This window comes from Littorina saxatilis, linkage group LG8, assembly GCF_037325665.1.
Source record: "Littorina saxatilis isolate snail1 linkage group LG8, US_GU_Lsax_2.0, whole genome shotgun sequence".
In the NCBI taxonomy this organism is placed as follows: domain Eukaryota; kingdom Metazoa; phylum Mollusca; class Gastropoda; order Littorinimorpha; family Littorinidae; genus Littorina; species Littorina saxatilis.
The window spans coordinates 1663065-1684163 of record NC_090252.1 but is presented as its reverse complement, the minus strand read 5'-3'; the positions used below and the strand labels follow the sequence as shown (position 1 = coordinate 1684163).

Here is a 21099-nt window from a genome sequence, read left to right as displayed (position 1 = left end):
TACACTGCACTCTTGTTCGTTCATTTTTGTTGTCACTTGTCACTTGTGTTCTTAGTTGTATTCATCTGTGCAAATGCTCCCATGGGGTCGCCTTCACGCGGCGGGAGTGTTTTTACCAAGCTACCCCACCCCTTTACTTCTCTTTTTTTGTCTTATTTCTGCCTTACCAGTCCTTTCACCTATATTTCCTTCCAAGAACACACTATTCCCTGCAGTTTTCCAATTCTTTTCTTGTTGTCTTATTTCTACCTGACTGGACCCATCACCTTTATTTCACTTACCAAAAGTCTTCTTTTCCACATCCTTATTTCTCTGCACCCCGCATGTCGTAAGAGGCGACTAACGGATTCTGTTCCTCCTTTTACCCTTGTTAAGTGGTTCTTGTATAGAATATAGTCAATGTTTGTAAAGATTTTAGTCAAGCAGTATGTAAGAAATGTTTAGTCTTTTGTACTGGAAACTTGCATTCTCCCAGTGAGGTCATATATTGTACTACGTTGCAAGCCCCTGGAGCAATTTTTTGATTAGTGCTTTTGTGAACAAGAAACACTTAACAAGTGGCTCTATCCCATCTCCCCCCTTTCCCCTATCCCATCTCCCCCCTTTCCCCTGTCGCGATATAACCTTCGTGGTTGAAAACGACGTTTAAAACACCAAATAAAGAAAGAAAGAAAGAAATCTGTGTAAATCTTTGCTTTGTCAATCATGCTGCCAGTCACCTTAAAATCATGGCAGCATGCATCAGAGTTAATTTTGACCTGCAAGAAGGCAGTCAGTGTGTCAGCTCCCAGACTGTGATCCAGCACTTAAAGGTGTTGCAGGGTTTCACTGCCAAATGGAAATTTATTCAACATTTTCCTCACACAGGCCACGTAGAACTGGCGCACATCATGCCAGAACTTCTGTTGTGTTGCTGGTGCAAGCTCCTCCTCAGAAATGAATGAACGGCAGTCCATGCCAGCAAAAAAAATTTAAAATAAATAAATAAAATTTTTTTTAAAAAAATAAATTAAAAAAAAAGGCTGAAAATGCATATGGTTTGAGGTATACGACGTAGGACCCAAAAAACACCGAAAAACCGTAAGAATTACGCAGAATGCGTAGGACTTGACAGGTATGAATAGCATGCTTTTTTATGAATGTCAAAAACTACTATTTAGTATCTTGTTTAGATTTCCTCACAGTATTGATTTTATATATGTCGTCTTTTATACGCCATATGTGACCCTCCACCACGGAATGAGTCGCATGTCACCTTTGCATGATTTTCATATTTGTACATTGTCCTAAAGAGTTTTTTACGCTTTATCCAGTGGTGAAAACCGTTTTAGAAAAGAGTGAAAACTCTTTGAGTTATAAGCCTGTGGCTAAGGTGACCCTCACACTGTTACCAGACACTCCCCGGACTTATATTAAGCCTAGCGCAGAACCGCGCGAGGTGACATGCGACTCATTTCGTGGTGGAGGGTCACATATGTCTTAATATTGCTTGCTTTTGTGTATATATGTATTTCTGTGCAAAATCGTTTGGGTTATTAACTTATTGTTTCTCAATTTTTCTTCACTTCGTTTATCTCCCGCAGTGGGGCACTGCGGTTATGAAATTAAAGGCCCCTTCTGTTTTTGGAACCGCAGGAGCTTTCTAGTTTGCTGTTAGGTAGATTTTTGGTTCCTCTTTCCTGTCATGCTCTCTTTTTCTTCATGAATTCTTTTCTTTTTTCTGCCTTCTTGCTCATTCACCTGTATTTTTTCCAAAAATCTCTTCTCTTGCCGCTTGTCTCGCGATTCATGTATAGTTTAATCTGTTAGTGTTCTGATGTAAGTCCAGCAGTAGATAGGTTAAGCCTATTTTAACATACTGGAAACTGGTAATCTTCCAGTAGGTATTAATTTAGTTTTACTAAAGCCTGCTGGGACACAAGTAATGGGTTAGTGCATTTGTAAACAGGAATCGCTTGACAAGTGGCCCCCTTCATCCCCCCCTTCCTCGTCCTGATATGGCTCTGCGTAGTCGGCTGGACGTTAAGCAACAAATAAACAAACAAACAAACAAAACAAATGTAATCGGTCAGTGTTAGTCTGTCCGGCCGGCCGGCGGCCGTAGACACCACCTTAACGTTGGACTTTTCTCGGAAACTATCAAAGCGATCGGGCTCATATTTTGTTTAGTCGTGACCTCCAATGACCTCTACACTTTAACGATGGTTTCGTTGACCTTTGACCTTTTTCAAGGTCACAGGTCAGCGTCAAAGGAAAAATTAGACATTTTATATCTTTGACAAAGTTCATCGGATGTGATTGAAACTTTGTAGGATTATTCTTTACATCAAAGTATTTACATCTGTAGCCTTTTACGAACGTTATCAGAAAAACAAGGGAGATAACTAGCCTTTTCTGTTCGGCAACACACAACTTAACGTTGGGCTTTTCTCGGAAACTATAAAAGTGACCGGGCTCAAATTTTTTGTGAACGTGACTCATTGTGTTGTGAATAGCAATTTCTTCCTGTCCATCTGATGCCTCATATAATATTCAGAACTGCGAAAGTGACTCGATCGAGCGTTTGCTCTTCTTGTAGTTATTGTTAATTTCTTTAAGCTACAGTTACAATTGTTTGAGTTCTTTAAATGAACATTCTAAAGTTTCCTTGAGTGTCAATAAAATGATAAATATTTGTACAACTTTGTTGCATGTTTCTGACTGTGAACATAGATTGTGTTGCATGTTTCTGACTGTGAACATAGATTGTGTTGCATGTTTCTGACTGCGAACATAGATTGTGTTGCATGTTAGTTTTGTTACTGTAAATTTATTAATGCTTGACCAGCACGGTTAGCCTAGTGGTAAGGCGTCCGCCCCGTGATCGGGAAGTCGTGGGTTCAAACCCCGGCCGGGTCATACCTAAGACTTTAAAATTGGCAATCTAGTGGCTGCTCCGCCTGGCGTCTGGCATTATGGGGTTAGTGCTAGGACTGGTTGGTCCGGTGTCAGAATAATGTGACTGGGTGAGACATGAAGCCTGTGCTGCGACTTCTGTCTTGTGTGTGGCGCACGTTATATGTCAAAGCAGCACCGCCCTGATATGGCCCTTCGTGGTCGGCTGGGCGTTAAGCAAACAAACAAACAATTAATGCTTGCATTTGAAATTCCAGTGACATTAACAGTGCTACCACACAAATGACAGAAAAATAAAACAACAACAATAATTACCATATTTTCTCAATACATGTAAATTGTAATAGGGTGTCTAAAGGTGATCCATGATAAGTTTCATCCCGTCGGGTTTAAACGTACTGAATATTATCCCGACAGGACCGAGTCATCCCTAGTTTGCGAGGTTGTGCTGTTCACATGGGCAGAGATTTTGATTTGACTTGCCGCCGACTAAAATCGCTTGAAAGTTGGTCACAAGTTGGTTGCAAGTCTTCCATGTGAACAGCACTTTATCGTGTATCTAAGTCATCCGATTGTTGCTTTAAAGCCCCCTTTTCCCTTTTATGACAATAGGCGACTTGCACTATCGGCCTGCACCGCCAAATCGCGCGATAAATCTGCCATAACTTTCATGGCCTTGCGAGATCTGCCGCAAAATGGGGGCATGTCCGGATAGCTCAGTGAGAGTTTGCAGACACTTCGCCTTGACAATTCATAATTTTCATAAAATTGTGAATTTTCAATGTGAAAAGTGTGCTGCAGCAATGATAGCCGCGAGAATAATTCGAAAGTTCGTTCAAAGCACCCAAGCATAGCCCATGCAAAAAGAAAAGGCAATCGAGTTTTTTTTTTAAACATTTATTTCACACAAGCCAGAAAACACCAGTGCTTGTGAGAGCAAAACGTTTGCCCGCAGCGAAGTGAACTTTCCTTCTCTTTCACACTCGAGAGCTATTGAAGCGGGGTATTGTGCAAGTTGGTTATTCTGTATTAGGTTGTCCAAAAACACATACTGTTGAGTTCAATCATAATTCTGTCAATGATGCGTTTCATAATCATATACCAGTCGGTTTTTTTTCTTGTCTGGAATAAAGACTTTTTTCAGCATTACCAGGCTATTCATGGTCTCATGGATCTGTTCCCGTTATAACACCCAAGTTAAGCAGCGAGGGGGCTAAGATGCGGATGGATGACCGTCTAAAAGGGCGTAGATTACTGCATATATATCTCTTCACCTATAACAAATGATTTCCTTCTTCACTTCGGCCTTGTTAAGATTTCATTGGTTTCAATTTGAAAGTTAAAGAAAATTTCATAAATTATGTTACAAATATGCAGTGTTAGGAATAAGAATACAAACATATAGAGGAAGTTCTTTTGGGTGCAGTGAACAACAAATGTAAACTCTCTTGTTGGTATGTTTTAAAAATCTAAACGGTTCATACTTTCAATCTTGTAGGTAGGTTTATGTTCGCAAGTTCACATAAAATCATTTATGCAACAAATTCAGACTCACCTAATTTAGCCAAAACGATATATGACAAAATGTTGCATCAGTTGATTGATGTCAACGGAGGGACGATACTGCCTTCCGTGAAACATAATTATTTTTAGCCACCAAGCTCACCACTGAAAGCTAACATTATTTTAAACCTGGACAATTACCGGTAGCTCAGTTCGTAGAGCACTGGACTTGTGATCGGAAGGTCGCAGGTTCGAATTCGGGCCGGGATGGACACGGGTCAACTTTATGTGCAGACCCAGAGACGGAAGCCATGTCCCACCCCCGTGTCATCACAATGGCACGTAAAAGACCTTGATCATTCTGCCATAAGTGCAGGTGGCTGAATACACCTAAACACGCAGACACCTGGGTAGCGCGACTCCGTTGCTGCTAGCTTTCCACTGGGAGGAAACGACCCGAATTTCCCAGCAATCACCACAAATACATACTTTCAAGGTTGATTATTTATTGACAGAAGACTTATTTACAAAAATAAAAAAACTGCAGATATATGATTTGTCATGGTGGCCCTAAGGTTTTTTGAACATATAATAATAATAATAATAATAATAATAATGCAAACTTTTATAGCGCTATTCTAGAAAAATGTCTACTCTTAGCGCTTTACAATACATACATCGACCAAGCATACTATACACGCACAGGCAAAGAAACCGACCAAACATAACCAACAAACTATACATGCACAGGCAAAGAAAGCGACCAAACATACAATACACGCACAGGCAAGATAACGACCAAACATAAACAAACATACTATGACCAAACATAACCAACATACTATACGCGCGCAGGCAAAGAGAACAATCAGCACATGTAATAATTACTGACAACTAATAATGCAGGCATACAATGACAGTGACCAACCTTAACCCAACCTTAATGGTCACCCCAAACCCCCTTATATGTTCAAAAAACCTTAGGGCCACCATGACAAATCATATATCTGCAGTTTTTTTATTTTTGTAAATAAGTCTTCTGTCAATAAATAATCAACCTTGAAAGTATGTATTTGTGGTGATTTACTTACAATTTCATTGATAAATATCCAATAAAGTAATGAAAATGAAATGAAAAGTCTTCTGTCAATAAATAATCAACCTTGAAAGTATGTATTTGTGGTGATTTACTTACAATTTTTCATTGATAAATATCCAATAAAGTAATGAAAATGAAATGAAAAAATGAAAATGAATTATTTGATATATTTTCTGTTAGATCAAAGTGGGCCGATCTGTACCTTTAAAGGGGCATTCTAGAGCAATGTTTGCTAAGTTGTTTATTAGCTGCTCTTACTTTCAATCTTGTAGGCAGGTTTTTCTCTGTAAAACCCCCTTTTCTAACTAATGATAAATGATAATTAATTTTAGCCACCAAACTCCCTACAGAAAGCTACAACATTCTTTTTAAGCCTGGACACATTTTTTATATATATCTGGTGACCTTAAATCCCCCTTTTCAAAAGGGTGACTTAAGGTTGGGTTAAGGTTGGTCACCCCAAACCCCCTTATATGTTCAAAAAACCTTAGGGCCACCATGACAAATCATATATCTGCAGTTTTTTTATTTTTGTAAATAAGTCTTCTGTCAATAAATAATCAACCTTGAAAGTATGTATTTGTGGTGATTTACTTACAATTTCATTGATAAATATCCAATATATTTACTGGGAACCTTAAAATCCCTTTTTGGAGCGGGAGACCTAAGTTCCCATTTATAGTTATATATATATATATATATATATATATATATATATATAGATAAGTCATACAGTTAGCAAATTGACGTAAAAGAAAACTGAATCTTGTTTGCCTTGTTTGAACAGCATACAAACAAACAAAATTCACATGCTTATGTTTCATTATTCTTAGGATTTTCTTCAGGGACACTTTTCAACCTGCCAAACTCAAATCTTTCTTTCTTTATTTGGTGTTTAACGTCGTTTTCAACCATTCAAGGTTATATCGCGACGGGGAAAGGGGGGGAGATGGGATAGGGGAAAGGGGGGAGATGGGATAGAGCCACTTGTTAATTGTTTCTTGTTCACAAAAGCACTAATCAAAAAATTGCTCCAGGGGCTTGCAACGTAGTACAATATATGACCTTACTGGGAGAATGCAAGTTTCCAGTACAAAGGACTTAACATTTCTTACATACTGCTTGACTAAAATCTTTACAAACTTTGGGGTAAACAATAAGCAGCGATCAGACATGCATACTGTACTACCCTTCATACAACATTTTTAGGCAGATGTGTTTAAGTACAGATCTTTGTGATCTTCTTCTTCTTCTTCTTCGTTCATGGGCTCAGACTCCCATGTTCACTCGTGTTTTTAGCACGATAGGATTTTTACGTGTATGACCGTTTTTACCCCGCCATTCAGGCAGCATACGCCGATTTCGGGGGAGGCATGCTGGGTATTTTTGTGTTTCTATAACCCACCGAACTCTGACATGGATTACAGGATCTTTTCCGTGCGCACTTGGTCTTGTGCTTGCGTGTACACACGAAGGGGGTTAAGTCACTAAGCAGGTCTGCACATAAGTTGACCTGGGAGATCGGAAAAATCTCCACTCTTAACCCACCAGGCGGCAGCGACCGGGATTCGAACTCACGACCTCCCGATTAGAAGGCCGACGTCTTACCACTACGCCACTGCGCCCGTCAAATCTTTGTGATAAGGCCGTTTATTGAAAAACCAGTTAAATGAATGAAAAAAACATTTATTCCCCTGCAATAGTCAACACACAGATTGATTTTACGTAAGGTAGTGTCCAAACAGTGAAACCTACATCCGGGACACCGCCCCTCCCCCCCCCTCCATCAAAATCGCAAAAGCAAGGTTCCTGCGATAACATCGACAGGCAGGCCTGACAAACTAGCACGCATCATATGTCAGTCTGGGGACACTGACAGTCGGTCAACTGCAGTTGAACAAAAGAAATGCAGTTCTAGCTATCCAGCGAAAACATGCACAAAAACTGTGTCTCATTTTTGGGGGAGTAACCCCATTACAGTGATTTACATTTGGCACTAACACTTTATACAACAATCTCCGTTCCATTAATGTCATCGTGTCTCAAGCATTTCAGCAAGGTTTACAAGAACGGGTTTTACAATTTATCTGAGCATACAACGCATGGCCTATCAAACAGTCATGAATTTTTTCGAGTTATTACAAATCTTTCTTGTCTTCCAAAATCATATCATAGATCACACAAACGGCCAATAATCTGTTGTACACACGTCCGCTCTGCCTCAGAAGGCTTGCCCGTAGCCGGCTATCGTGGTCTGCGCACAGGCAGGTAAAATACAATCAATCAATATGAGGCTTATATCGCGCGTATTCCGTGGGTACAGATCTAAGCGCACGGATTGTTTGATTTTTTAAAGCGTTGGGCAGGTTAAATGGTGTTGCTACTGATGACCTCCCCCCGCCATCCGACCTCCGCCTGCCATCCAACCTCCCCCCGGTATCCAGCCCACATACAATAAAGCTATTGTTCGAATAGTACAAACAAAAAAGCAAAATAATTTGCACAGCCCTGTGTTAGAACTGTACAACCACACCAGCTGAAAGTATGAACAGTCTTGTCTGTACTGGTTGACCGGCTTTGAGAGACCATCTGTAAGAGTGTGACTTGCTGCAGCTAGGACTTCAGATGAAAATTGAACGAACAGACACAAACATAATTTCATCGTATTCTCTATTAGGCCAAATACAAAATATATGATGGTTTAGGGTAACCCGCCCGACCCTATTTTTTCTTGCCGTCCCTAAAACTATTTTTCATTTCTAAAAAAACACAACCTTTTGGCTCATTTTGGGAAACCATACCGTGACTAAGCGAAGTAACCTTTTAAATTTAGAAACGTATTTTAAAAAAAAGCCGACCTACCGACCCTATCTTTTTTTGTCACGTTACCATAAACCAACATACATTTTCATTTGGCCTTACTTCCTGATTTCAAAAATATAAAGATAAAGTTATTTAAAAAAAAAAAGCTTAAAGAAAAGAAAATACAGAAAATCTGTTTATGCAAATTAGGTTTGCAGCTTCCTCCATCGAGACGACTCCATGCGGTCTCAAAACAAACTGAAACAAAACAAAACAAATAATGTATTTAGGCCGACAGATTAACTGAATGTTTTGACGTTGCTTAACGTGGACATGTTTTTGTGTGTTTGCGTATGTAGTTTAGCAATGGTTTTAGGGATGAGTGGAGTGCGACTGTGAGAACAAGTTGTTGTAGTAGTCGTCTCACATAGCCAGGTGTCAGTTGAATCAAACAATGTATGCATTTGTAGCAGCCATATTGCAAAGTGTTTTGTCGTTCATAATTAATTATTCAAGTGCAGGAATTATTTGTGGCAACTGACTTGTGAATTGGCATTACATTAGTCGCAGTCTTGTTGTACAATGTTCATTTCCTTTGAGTCAGATAATGAAAACATTAGTCGTAGTCATGTTGCACTTGGTTCACTGAAGACATCCGTTTGTCGCAGCAGTATTGTTTAGCATTTGTTGCAGCCATCTTTTATAGAATGTGAAGCAGTCATCTTTTGTTTGCAACAGTCTTCTGTGTAATATTTGGATCAGTGCCATTGAACGTGGATTTCAGATTTTGTAGTGACTTGTGTATTGCCTGTTATCGATTGAGACAGTAAATGCGTTTATTGTAGCTCTATCTGTTGTGTTGTCGATGTGAGCAAACGTGGCTCTCTCTCTCTCTCTCTCTCTCTCTCTCTTTCTGTCTCTCTCTCTCTCTCCCTCTCTCTTTCTCTCTCTCTTTCTCTCTCTCTCTCTCTCTCTCCCTCTCTTTCTCTCTCTTTCTTTCACTCTCTCTCTTTCTTTCTCTCTCTCTCTCTCCCTCTCTCTTTCTCTCTCTCTCTTTCTCTCTCTCTCTCTCTCTCTCTCTCTCTCTCCCTCCCTCTCTTTCTCTCTCTCTCTCTCTCTCTCTCTCTCTCTCTCTCTCTCTCTCTATCTCGTGGATGGAGGTGGAGTGTATGAGTGTGTGTACGTACGTGTGTGCGGCTGTGTGTGTTTGTGTGTGGAGCGATTTCCAGAAACTACTGGACACATCTTCGCGGAACTGCTTAACATTTGACATTTTGCAGACAATATCACAACACAGATGTATTTTGATGACCGACAGGAATACAAACTCACGTGCACTTTCTGCCATTCGTGATCTAAGGTTGAATTTCTCCGACCTGTGTCTATTTCAGTCGTTTGACAGGTAAATCTGACACAAAACGTGGCCTAGCTAACGCCTTAGTCAAGACCAAGGAAGGTAAACGTTTCTACAAATCTCATGAGAAAAATTCCTTACACATGTATAAAGTTGACTTGAATCCTTGCATATTCCATTGTTATGACGCCGCCAAAATGTTACCTACACTGGGGAAGCAATCACGCTAAGCTTAGAGAAAATGTATACATTTTCAGCACGAAGTGTTATGTCCCTTATACTGATTCTATACTACCCGTCATACAAAAAACTAGGCAGATGCTTTTGAGGGCAGATTTCTGATGCTGTTGTTGATTGTAAAACCAGTTATATGACTGAAAAGGCCATTCATTTCCTCACCTTATTCAGAAAACAGACCGAGTTTACATGACGTATTGTATATACAGTGGAACCTACAACACAGACCCCCCCCCCCCCCCCCCCCCCCCCAGAATCAAATTCGCAAAATCAAGGTTCCCGCGTTAAAAAATCAGAACAATTAAATCGAAAAATGTTTTGCATGTCAATAGACAAAACAATCAAAAATGCATCCAAAACAGTCAATTTTGTTTACATAACTTGTCTAACATGGACGCTATAGCATGTCGGGCGGTGTAAGAGAAGGCCTCTCAGAAGGCTCAAAAGGCAGTTTTTGAAGCCGTTTTTGCAGGTAACGATAGAAACAACGGTACATTTCAGCAACTCCTTGACGTATTGCCTTCAATCTTTCAGTGATGTGTGCTAACACATGTCGAACAGTACACAAGGAATCTTAAGTCTTGTGAGACATCACTTCTGCTGTTATGCGACATGACACAAAGAGTTTTAAACCCTGTCCGGTTGAACAGAAAAAAAATGAAAATTAGCATGCATAAAAATAAAAGCTTCAATTTAAATTAAATTAAAAACATGTTCAACAATGGCTGTTCACAGTGCGCTTGTTTGAACGCACATAACAATTCGTTGAACATGCTCTTTCAACTGAAGAGTATGTGGCGCATATGTTATTGTTTTTTAAGATAACAAAACTTTTTTTTTCTCGATAAGTCATCAAAGACCTACCGTCAATTTAAGAACTCTTTTTGGCATGTCAAATAACAGCAGACCTAATGGCTCAAATGACATGTGCTAACAAAAATCACCAAAGGTTTGAAGGCAATACGTTGAGTAGTAACTGAAATGTACCGGTTTGTGTCTCATTACACACCAAAACGGCCTCAAAAACCGCATTTTACGGCTTCTCAGAGGATTGACACCTACACCATTCAGCAAGCCATAATGTCATTGTTAAACAAGATATGTTAACAAAACGGACTGATTGGATACAGGTTTGATTGTTCTTTCTACTGACATGCAGACCATGCTTTGTTTGACCAGTTCTGATTTCTTGTCAATTTTAACGCGGGAACCTTGATTTTAGGGGGTGTCTGTGTTCCACTGTATAGACACTACCTCATGTAAACCCAATCTGTTTTCTGAGTAAGGTAGGGGTATGAATGACCTTTTCAGTCATTTGATTGGTTTTTATAATAAACGGCTTCATCAGAAAGATCTGCCCTCAAACGCATCTGCGGGTAGTATGACGGGTAGTATAGACAATGCAGTCACACATACAGTCACAAACATAGACACACACACATGTATACACAGTCATATAGACACGCAACATGCGCATGCACACCCACACACACCCACACACACACACACACACACCCACCCACACCCACACACACACACACACACACACACACACCCACACACACACACACACACACACACACACACATACACACCCACACACCCACACACACCCACACCCACACACATACACACCCACACACCCACACCCACACACATACACACACACACACACCCACACACACACACACACACACACACACACACACACACACACGTACACACACACACACACTGACAAACACACATCTATACATTTATAAAAACCTACACACTGGGGAAAAGAACAGTTTATTACAATGTGAACTCATAAGTGCATATCACAGTTACGTAGTAAGAAGAAAATCGAAAGTAAGTGATTTAAACATGGACAAATACATTTTATTTTCTAAACATGTCCGCTCGCAAGACCCATTGATGGCACATAACATACATTGGCAAGTAAACATCAAGACTTTACTCGTTTTGTTTTGTGCAGGTTTTAGCCAGTGGAACAAGAAAACATTTCTTCAAGAAGAGCTGACGCCGATATGTTTTCTTTCTCGAGAACCTAGGGGGAAGGGGGGGGGGGGGGGGGGGGGGGGCTGTCAGGCAAAACCTATCCAGCATCAATAGTATTCCCTGTTATGTTCTTAGACAACTCTTTCAAAAACAAACATATTTTCAAACTGAAGTTATTTGCTCTCCAAACCAAGTTATGATAGAGCGAGTCGTCTTTCTCCAAAAATGACGTACTTTCCTATGAATCATGGTTTTTTTCTGGTTCACATGACAAATAGAGTTTAAAGATCTCGCTTTGACAGTAACTGTTTTGATAAGCTATTACCGGAAAAGTTTTCAAAACATCAGAACACTTTAGCTTTTTTAATGGGTTTTTTCTCTACTTACTCCTTAAACGATTAATACTTATGACATGTGCACGTTAAAGTACAAGGAATACAACAAATCAGACCCACACAACTATACGCACAGACACACATGCACTTATCAAATGTGTTCGTGGATAACAGTGCAATGAAACAGCTTTGTAATGTACATTAAGTTTCAGTGTTTACGTTTTGTGGTCCTAATTCACAATAGCCTCCTTTCTTCATCTATCACCGCCCTGATATGGCCCTTCGTGGTCGGCTGGGCGTTAAGCAAACAAACAAATAAACAAACTTCATCTATCCGTTTGTTTTTGTTTGGGAATCGTTACATCTGTAGTTCGTCTTTCTGTTCTATTGTCTGTCTTTTCACTGTTTGTTTACTTTAATTGTTGACGTGCCTGAAGAAGACCCTGGGGTTGAAACGTTGCTGTTATTCGTATTCTTTGTTAACACGTGAGTATATATACACGGCTTTTTGCTCATTTTTTTTTATTTATCGCTCTCGCGCGCAGTCACCGTTGTTCCTCTGGTACATATCAGATTTGTAAAATGCTCTAAGACTGGTAAACGCTGATTCAGAATCGCCCGGAACTGTAGATATTCTTTGTATGAATGTATGTTTGTTTGTTTGTGTGTTTGTTTGTTTGTTGATGTACTTTATACTGCTTGTTATCTTTCACTTTGCAATGCTTGTTATCTTTCACTTTCACTCCTTCTTGTTTACAGAAACCGAGTTTTGAAAGATTCAAGAGTGTTTTAAAAAGCGCTGCTTATTTAACTAAAGTGCCAATATTCTGGTTAGGATAATGAAACACAGTTTGCAAAGAAAGATATCTTTAAACTATCATATTGATACCGATGTGTATACCATCTGTTTTGCTTGTTAGTGTTCATGCAGTAAAAGCAAAACAGTAGGGGATGGCGGAGGGAGAAGAACATTTGGAATACCCCCCTCTCCCCTCCCTTCCAAAGTACTGATGATCGACCTCAGGTACAAAGATATTGATGGGATCAATTCCCTTCAACAACATAAACAATAAAAGCTGTTTTAACTTAGAAATGTGCTTCGTCGCAACATTCTTCTTTTACCATTGTCAGTTTCGGTAATGAGGAGATGTTTTAAGCTATATTTCAATGAAATAAAGAATGAGCAGAATCTTCTCAATCGAAAGATGGGGCACATGCACATGAATACAAAATGGGGTTTGTTATGCCACACCTGGAGCGTTAAGGTGTTACGAGTGTGTTCGGGTTGCGGTTCTTGCTCATGTTTATACTCACTGAGTTACTTCCCTTGGATCTGGATCTGAATCTGGATCTGGATAACCCGCCTGGGTTGGTGCGAATGCGTATACGCACGGTTCAGTGTGCTTTCGCGAAAGGGTGTGTCATATGCACGGCTAGAACTAAGATACTTCTTGATTTCAGTAAATAGTTTCATTACATGTCAACTAGTTCGTTTTTAAATGATTTTTTAGAGATCGCCAAATGGTATTGTGTGAATAACATCATTCGATCGATTGTACGCACGGCGCCGTGCTTCTAGTAGCTCAGTCCATTCCTTCTTTCCGGTGTGGAAACAGACGTGTTTCTGGCGAAAGAATCGGCGTTTTCAACTCGCCATATCTTCATATTCATTCGGACTAGAACAACGAAATATAAATTTCTTGTAAAAAAAATCCCGAGCCTTGCGACTCTGGTAGTCATTTTCTTACGCGAAGCGGCCTTTGGTAGGTACGACAGTTTTAGTCACCCAAGTATATCTAAAACGCACGTGGACGAGTTTTCAATGGCGTATTTGAAGTCTGTGAATGTTGTGATTACAAATCATTTCGGGGCACCCCTCAGTCTATACGTACAGACAAACAAATTGCATGGAACGAAAGTTGAGAGGCTGGACTGTAACTTGTTGTTTTGACTTCTACAAATCTCGCAGGTCTTTTATGCAAAACAGACTCAAAATTGCATTGTTCACGCAAGTGTAGATGACGAGACTATCGAAGGAATGGAATACACTTGCCTACAGATATAATAGACAGACACTGTCTATTTATATATATCTATGACTTACCCTAGCCCATATGTTAGAATAAAGAACATACTTTGCTCTTTTGAATGATGTATGATTTGGCACTGTACACAGGATTTTAGACCTGCCCCCGAAGTGATTTTTCCATAAACCCGTCAAAAAGCTCACTCTGTTTTGGCCGTAAAAAGCGCCCAAATGAAGTCAATTTCTAACCTGTGTCGTGTGTTCGAAGGAGTACATCTCAGCGATGCCATTGCCTTGCAACCTCAAAGAAATATATTTTAATAACCCGCTAAATGAACGGTTTTTTAGTGTGAAATAAAAGCCGGAGATTTGCTTCGTTTCTTTGCTGCGACACAAAACCAAAACCAACTATAGATCTGCGGTGACATTATGAGTTCGTTTTCGACATTGCAGTGAAGTTGCGTGGATCTTCGACGATTCCCGTTCGGTTTAATGTGGATAGAGCTTTGATTGAATGTAACTGCTTTGAAAAGTTACAACATGAGTCCTTGGGATCGATGTTTTTCGGTAAACTTCTTCGTATCCTTGACTTTACTTTTGACTTGAACAGATCCAGATCGGCTGGGGCTGTTGATCGCCTACACAGATCTATATGAAGTTGACTCGACACGGCGAACTGCCGAATCCGTGCCCTCTCGTCGGTCCTACCCCCAAATCCCTTACCAGCCTCAGACCCCACCTCACCATTCTAACCTCACTGGCGTACTATGTGTGATTATCCCTTCCTCATGAAAGAGAAAGTGGAGAAAGGGGAAAAATGAAGAAATGTGGTTTTTTTGACAAATTTTTTTAAGTCCAAAAAAGATGAGAAATATTCATAACAAATTCCGTTTTGGGTCTTTTTCAAATCTGTTTGATGCATCTTTTCTGTGACCATTGTGGCTATGCACTGACACACAAATAAGTGGAGAAAAGGGAGAAATGAAGATTTTTTCTCACTGCACAACAGTCAGGGATTAGGGTTACATGTTTACATGTACATTGTCAAGAGGTCAAAACAAATTTTAAAAGCTGTTGAACACTGCACTAGTGTTGCTCTAATCAAGGCGAGTCTGGAACAATAGGTCCACCCCACCAAAAAGTGAACATGGAATTAGTTATGATTTTTTGGCTTGGGTACGGCCAAGTGAACAAGGTAGGAAAGGTTAGAAATAGTCATAACAAGTTCACTTTTGGGTCTTTTTCAAATCTGTTTGATGCATCTTTTCTGTGACCATTGTGGCTATGCACTGACACTCAAAAAGGTGGAGAAAGGGGAAAAATGAAGATTTTTTTCTCACCACACAACAGTCAGGGATAGTCAGGGATTGTTGACATGTACATTGTCAAGAGGTCAAAACAAATTTTAAAAGCTGTTGGACACTGCACTAGTGTTGCTCTAATCAAGGCGAGTCTGGAACAATAGGTCCACCCCACCAAAAATCAACATGGAATTAGTTATGATTATTTTTGCCTTTTTGCTTGGGTACGGCCAAGTCAAAAAGGTGAGAGGGGTTACAAATAGTCATAACAAGTTCAGTTTGGGGTCTTTTTCAAATCTGTTTGATGCATCTTGTCTGTGACCATTGTGGCTATGCACTCAAAGTCAAAAAAGTGCAGAAAGGTGACAAATGAAGATTTTTCCTTCTTTCAAGACAATGTGTGATTTGGCACATTTTGCCTCAGTCTTTATCAAGAGCCTGTCTAACCCACTTTGAAGCTGTTAGAGACTGCAGTAGTGTTCCTTACATCAAGGCGAGTGCACAATGGTGCATTTCGAATCCCCCCCCCCCTAATGTTCACTTTAATATCAATAAATCAATAGATATTCAGTCACAGTTTAACTAACTCATTCACCCTCATCACTCACTCATCCATCCATCACAACAACACTGTTTGATGCACAAACTGCCTGCCTTCCGCACTGGGAAGCCGCTTCGCTTCGCAACAACAACAACACTGAAAACTCGCCGGGAAATACCCCCACCACACGTGTCACACGTGTGCTTGTTTCTTCCGACTAATATCAATTTTGGAGAAAAAAAGGACAAAACTGGATGAAAAATTCTACGGCCCCAGCAATCTCATTACTCTGAAAGGGGAACCGGAAGTGGCTGGTCCTCAGGTTTCAAAGTTGACCGATATTCCCACTAAAGTGACCTAGATCCAAAGCCAGCCATCCATTAGAATGTAGGTCCGTGCTCCCACAGTCCAATGCCGCGAATTGTTGTTACAGCCCCTGACTTTTTTATGTACGGAATCCGGTAGTCTTTTTGTTGTTGTTAAATAATTATATTGCCAAACGTTATGACATTTTGAGATAATTGAACAAGTTTCAATACACATTGGCTGAGCACCTGTGTGCTCAAAGGAAATGTCGCTTGTTTTTATCAAAAACTAATTTTCAATGGTCATTCGTGCAAACCGTCACACAAACATGCGTGCCTCTGTGTCTCTGTGAGTATGCGTGTGGCTGCTTTCATAGTTAGGGTGCAGGCGTTTTTAATCATTTACCCCACACCAAAAGCCCCCCCCCCACACACACCACCAACCTCCCCCCCCCACACACACACCCCCCGATACCTGTCAAATTCCCTCAGAATGCATGAACAATTCCGTTACCTCAGATCATCACCAGGAAAAATTCCTCCGCATCCAAAATATCAGGACTTTAGATATCAGATACCGACTTTATGTAATGCGCTTCAAAATCATATTCGCAAAGAGAGAGAGAGAGAGAGAGAGAGAGAGAGAGAGAGAGAGAGAGAGAGAGAGAGAGAGAGAGAGAGAGAGAGAGAGAGAGAGAGAGAGAGAGAGAGAGAGAGCTGGACATGAAGAAGGGAAGCTACAATCGCCCCAGGCCATATATATTATATATATGTGTGTGTGTGTGTGTGTGTGTGTGTGTGTGTGTGGTGTGCGATTCATAGAAATTTACTGGACAGATCTTCATGAAACTTTGCACACAAATGTTCCGACCCCCAACCCTTCACCCTGATTCAAACTCATGTATCACAAGTCCAGCGCTCCCAAATTATTTCTTTTTATCATTTTTGTCAGTCAAGATAATGGGGGTGGGGTTGGTACGGGAATAATTGTGAAGCAGACAATAAGGCAACAACTTATTTTGTTTACAGGTATTGTATATGTATACAGTGAACTTAGCTGTGTTCAAGTTTAGTTATGTTTTCTGTCGAGCGAATTTTTTTTAAATACGTTTTTACTACTAAAGGAGTGATAATTTTATGTGTACGCCCTCGAGAAACCTCGATCATTTTCTGAAAATGCACGTTGATAAGTACCGTTTTATGATAAAGTTATACTCTCCATTCATTTATATACACAAACTAATGTTTCATTTATTATTTGTAGAGCTAAATATGTCAGTCGGGATCATGTTAAGAATCGCAGTGTTTTTCGCAAAATCGTACTTGACAACCCCCAGTAAAAAAATTCTAAAACAAAAGTTAATACGTCAACCTCTTTTTTTCTTTGCACAGATGTGTCCGTATTGCTTAGAGGAACCTGTACACAAAATGTGTAATGTTTCTTTCACGCGATTTGAACACACAAGTAACCCCTTAAGAATCGCAGTGTTTTTCGCAAAATCGTACTTGACAACCCCCGGTAAAAAAATTCTAAAAAAAAAATTAATACGTCGACCACCTTTTTTCTTTGCACAGATGTGTCCATATTGCTTAGAGGAACCTGTGCACAAAATGTGTAATGTTTCTTTCACGCGAATTTTTTTTAAATACGTTTTTACTACTAAAGGAGTGATGATTTTATGTGTACGCCCTCGATAAACCTCGATCATTTTCTGAAAATGCACGTTGATAAGTACCGATTTATGATAAAGTTATACTCTCCATTCATTTATATACACAAACTAATGTCTCATTTATTATTTGTAGAGCTAAATATGTCAGTTGGGATCATGTTAAAAATCGCAGTGTTTTTCGCAAAATCGTACTTGACAACCCCCAGTAAAAAAATTCTAAAAAAAAAGTTAATACGTCGACCCCCTTTTTTCTTTGCACAGATGTGTCCATATTGCTTAAAGGAACCTGTGCACAAAATGTGTAATGTTTCTTTCACGCGATTTGAACACACAAGTAACCCCTTAATAGATTTAGTGCACTCATTCTTTTCAATTAAATGAAATCATGTGACAGTGGTATACTTACTGTTGCGCGTAATCTCGCGAGGCATTGGACAAAGCAATTGTAAGCGTAAAGAGAGGTTTCGACTGCTCTACCTTTTGGAAAAATCTGATCTTGTTCTGTTATCTGTTTGTGTATGTGTTCATTTATTTACACCCGCTTTGAATCGTTTGCGTTGTTCCTGCCTAACAGAGGGGTTCTCGCTTACAGAGTTATTTCCCTTGTTGTTTGCAGCAGTGATGACTACCGTATATGAGATACAGATTGTGTAAACGTATGTTCCGAAGCAATTTAAGTTTGTTTAGTTCATTTCTCTGATAAAATCTCCAGTAATACTAAGTAACAGAAGACCTTAATTTCTATCTCCAGTTTGTGTTTGACCTCTATGTCAGTCCTTAAAAAAGTATGAAGAGTTTGCACATTTGAAATAAGGGTTTTTTGTTATGGAAAGCATGGAATTTGAGTGTACGCTACTCCACCGAAATATAAAAATAAGAGTTAACAAGCAGGCCTGTGCGCAGTGAACCGAGGAGGCGGTTGGAAGTCGCAAGTGTCCGACACTGACTAAATTTGACTCCAGTTTTAGCGCAAATTACTCCTTCAAGGGTTACCAAATGCCATTCAAAATACCAATCAAATCAGATACATGTTTTCAATAGTACATTACAGCAACTCAGTCGAGTTTGATCCTGGCAACTTTCAGACAAAGGTTTAGAGGAAAAAAGAAAGTAGAGATAAATTCAGAAAAGTTAGCAGAAGCAGGAAAATGTCACATAATTATATTAATTAGACCATTGAAGACGTTACACCCAGAAAAAAAGAGAGTGAGGGGTGCAGGCATTCATAACTGAGAGATGGGCAAGTATAGCAGAAGCTAGGCAAAAGTTTAAAAACAAAGTTGATATTTAAAGGAAGGAGGCTGGTAGGATGGAAGGAGAGATATGTTTCCTCCTTTTTCTTATACGTTTAAGTGTATTCATAACTGTCGTGCAAACCTTGTGCCTAAACATCATGCAAACAATAACAAGTCATAGATGCAGGCGTTTACTACATTACAGAACAAATCTCCCGCCAATAGGTGAAGGCCATTGCTTTCATAGTCACATCGAGCTGCCTGGAGAACTCCTCATCTTCGTCTGTGACGACAGCGCGCTTAGCTTGCCGTTCAGCCTCCTCTTTAGTGACGAGTTTTTTTAGCTGTCTACTTTTAATCAGGCCTTCAAAATGGCTGTTGATGTCGCAAATCAACCTGGTTTTGTAGTAAGTATTACCGTTTGACCTCACCATGTCCTGAAAACGATAACACACACACACACACACACACACACACACACACACACACACACACACACACACACACACACACACACACACACACACACACATACACACACACATACACACACACACACACACACACACACACACAAAACACACACATACACACACACACATACACACACACACATACATACACACACACACACACACACACAAAACACACACACACACACACACACACACACACACAAAACACACACACACACACACATGACCCTCTTTTAAGAAAACGAGATGGAATACCCAAATCATGCATGCTACCATCACCCACGCACCCTGGCCTTTTCATTTTTCTCATTTCACTTAATGTTAAACAATAACAATAATTTTTAGGGATCTTTACCCCCCAAACTATGATCAGGTGTTTACGTTTAGACACAAACATGATCCATGCGAGTGCTGTCAACATTCCACTTTATTCTGACGTTAAAAACGAATGGGGAAAATAGTAGATGATGAAAATGATACAACGATGCCCAGTTATTCGTGACTGCATTCCATTTTCCGATGCTCTGAGAAAAGGCGTAAACTCTCCCGTTGTTGTTTGCTTGCGTTTAGAACTAAACGCAAATATGTTAAAATGTTACGCGATACGGTATTTACAACAACTATTTCGATCCTGCAAACAAATACATTACTAAGGGCGAAAGTGCAATACTTCCTTCAAAAACACATTTATTTAACTTTTACTGATTTATTATATGAACAAGAATTACGGTGGATAAATGGTTAAATGTTTCGATTGTTAAGCGTGGTAACCTTACGACAGAAAATGAACCCCAAACAGTTATGTTGTTTGATGTTAAAACCCAAGTCGAAGCTGTTTTATTTTATCCTCATTTGAGTTAGAGGTGATTTTGGCGCGAGAAATTCCCATACTAACTCACCAGAAATTTGATCATCACGTCCTGAAGCAGGATTTCCTTGTCTTTTGGAGTAGCTTTGTTGTTCATTCCAACATAGCGATTGTTGGCGTCTTGAAGTACCTGTTTCAGCTCCCCAGGCATTTTCTTCACCTCTTCATCAAGGGCCTTCTTCTGCTCGCCTGAAATAGAATACACAAGCATAGTAAGACACACAGGTATTCATACACAAATACGGGATAAACTATGATGATTTCTTTTAAAAGTTTGAATACGTAGAGGTTACATGCCGAGTCTCAGTGAATATTAAGAATAATGGTCGAAGTTTAGTGAATCATGAAAAATGCGAGCTTCAGCGAACTGAGACCATTACTTTTAATAATCACTGAGAAGGTGTGTAACTAATTTATTCCTCCTTTCTTCAGATATTCAAAGAAAAGC

At 39.8% G+C, this 21099-nt stretch overlaps 1 protein-coding gene across 1 annotated transcript in view; it reads right to left on the bottom strand.

The window, feature by feature from the left end:
* Positions 1 to 17110: 17110 nt before the first annotated feature.
* Positions 17111 to 21099, bottom strand: part of LOC138972510 (uncharacterized) — a 323114-nt gene continuing 319125 nt past the window's right edge. The window contains exons 12-13 of the mRNA XM_070345157.1: positions 20683 to 20840; positions 17111 to 19744 (exon numbers count right to left, since the gene is read on the bottom strand). Coding sequence (XP_070201258.1) covers positions 19502 to 19744; positions 20683 to 20840 — 401 coding nt within the window. The 3' untranslated portion in view covers positions 17111 to 19501. The remainder of the gene's footprint in view (positions 19745 to 20682; positions 20841 to 21099) is intronic.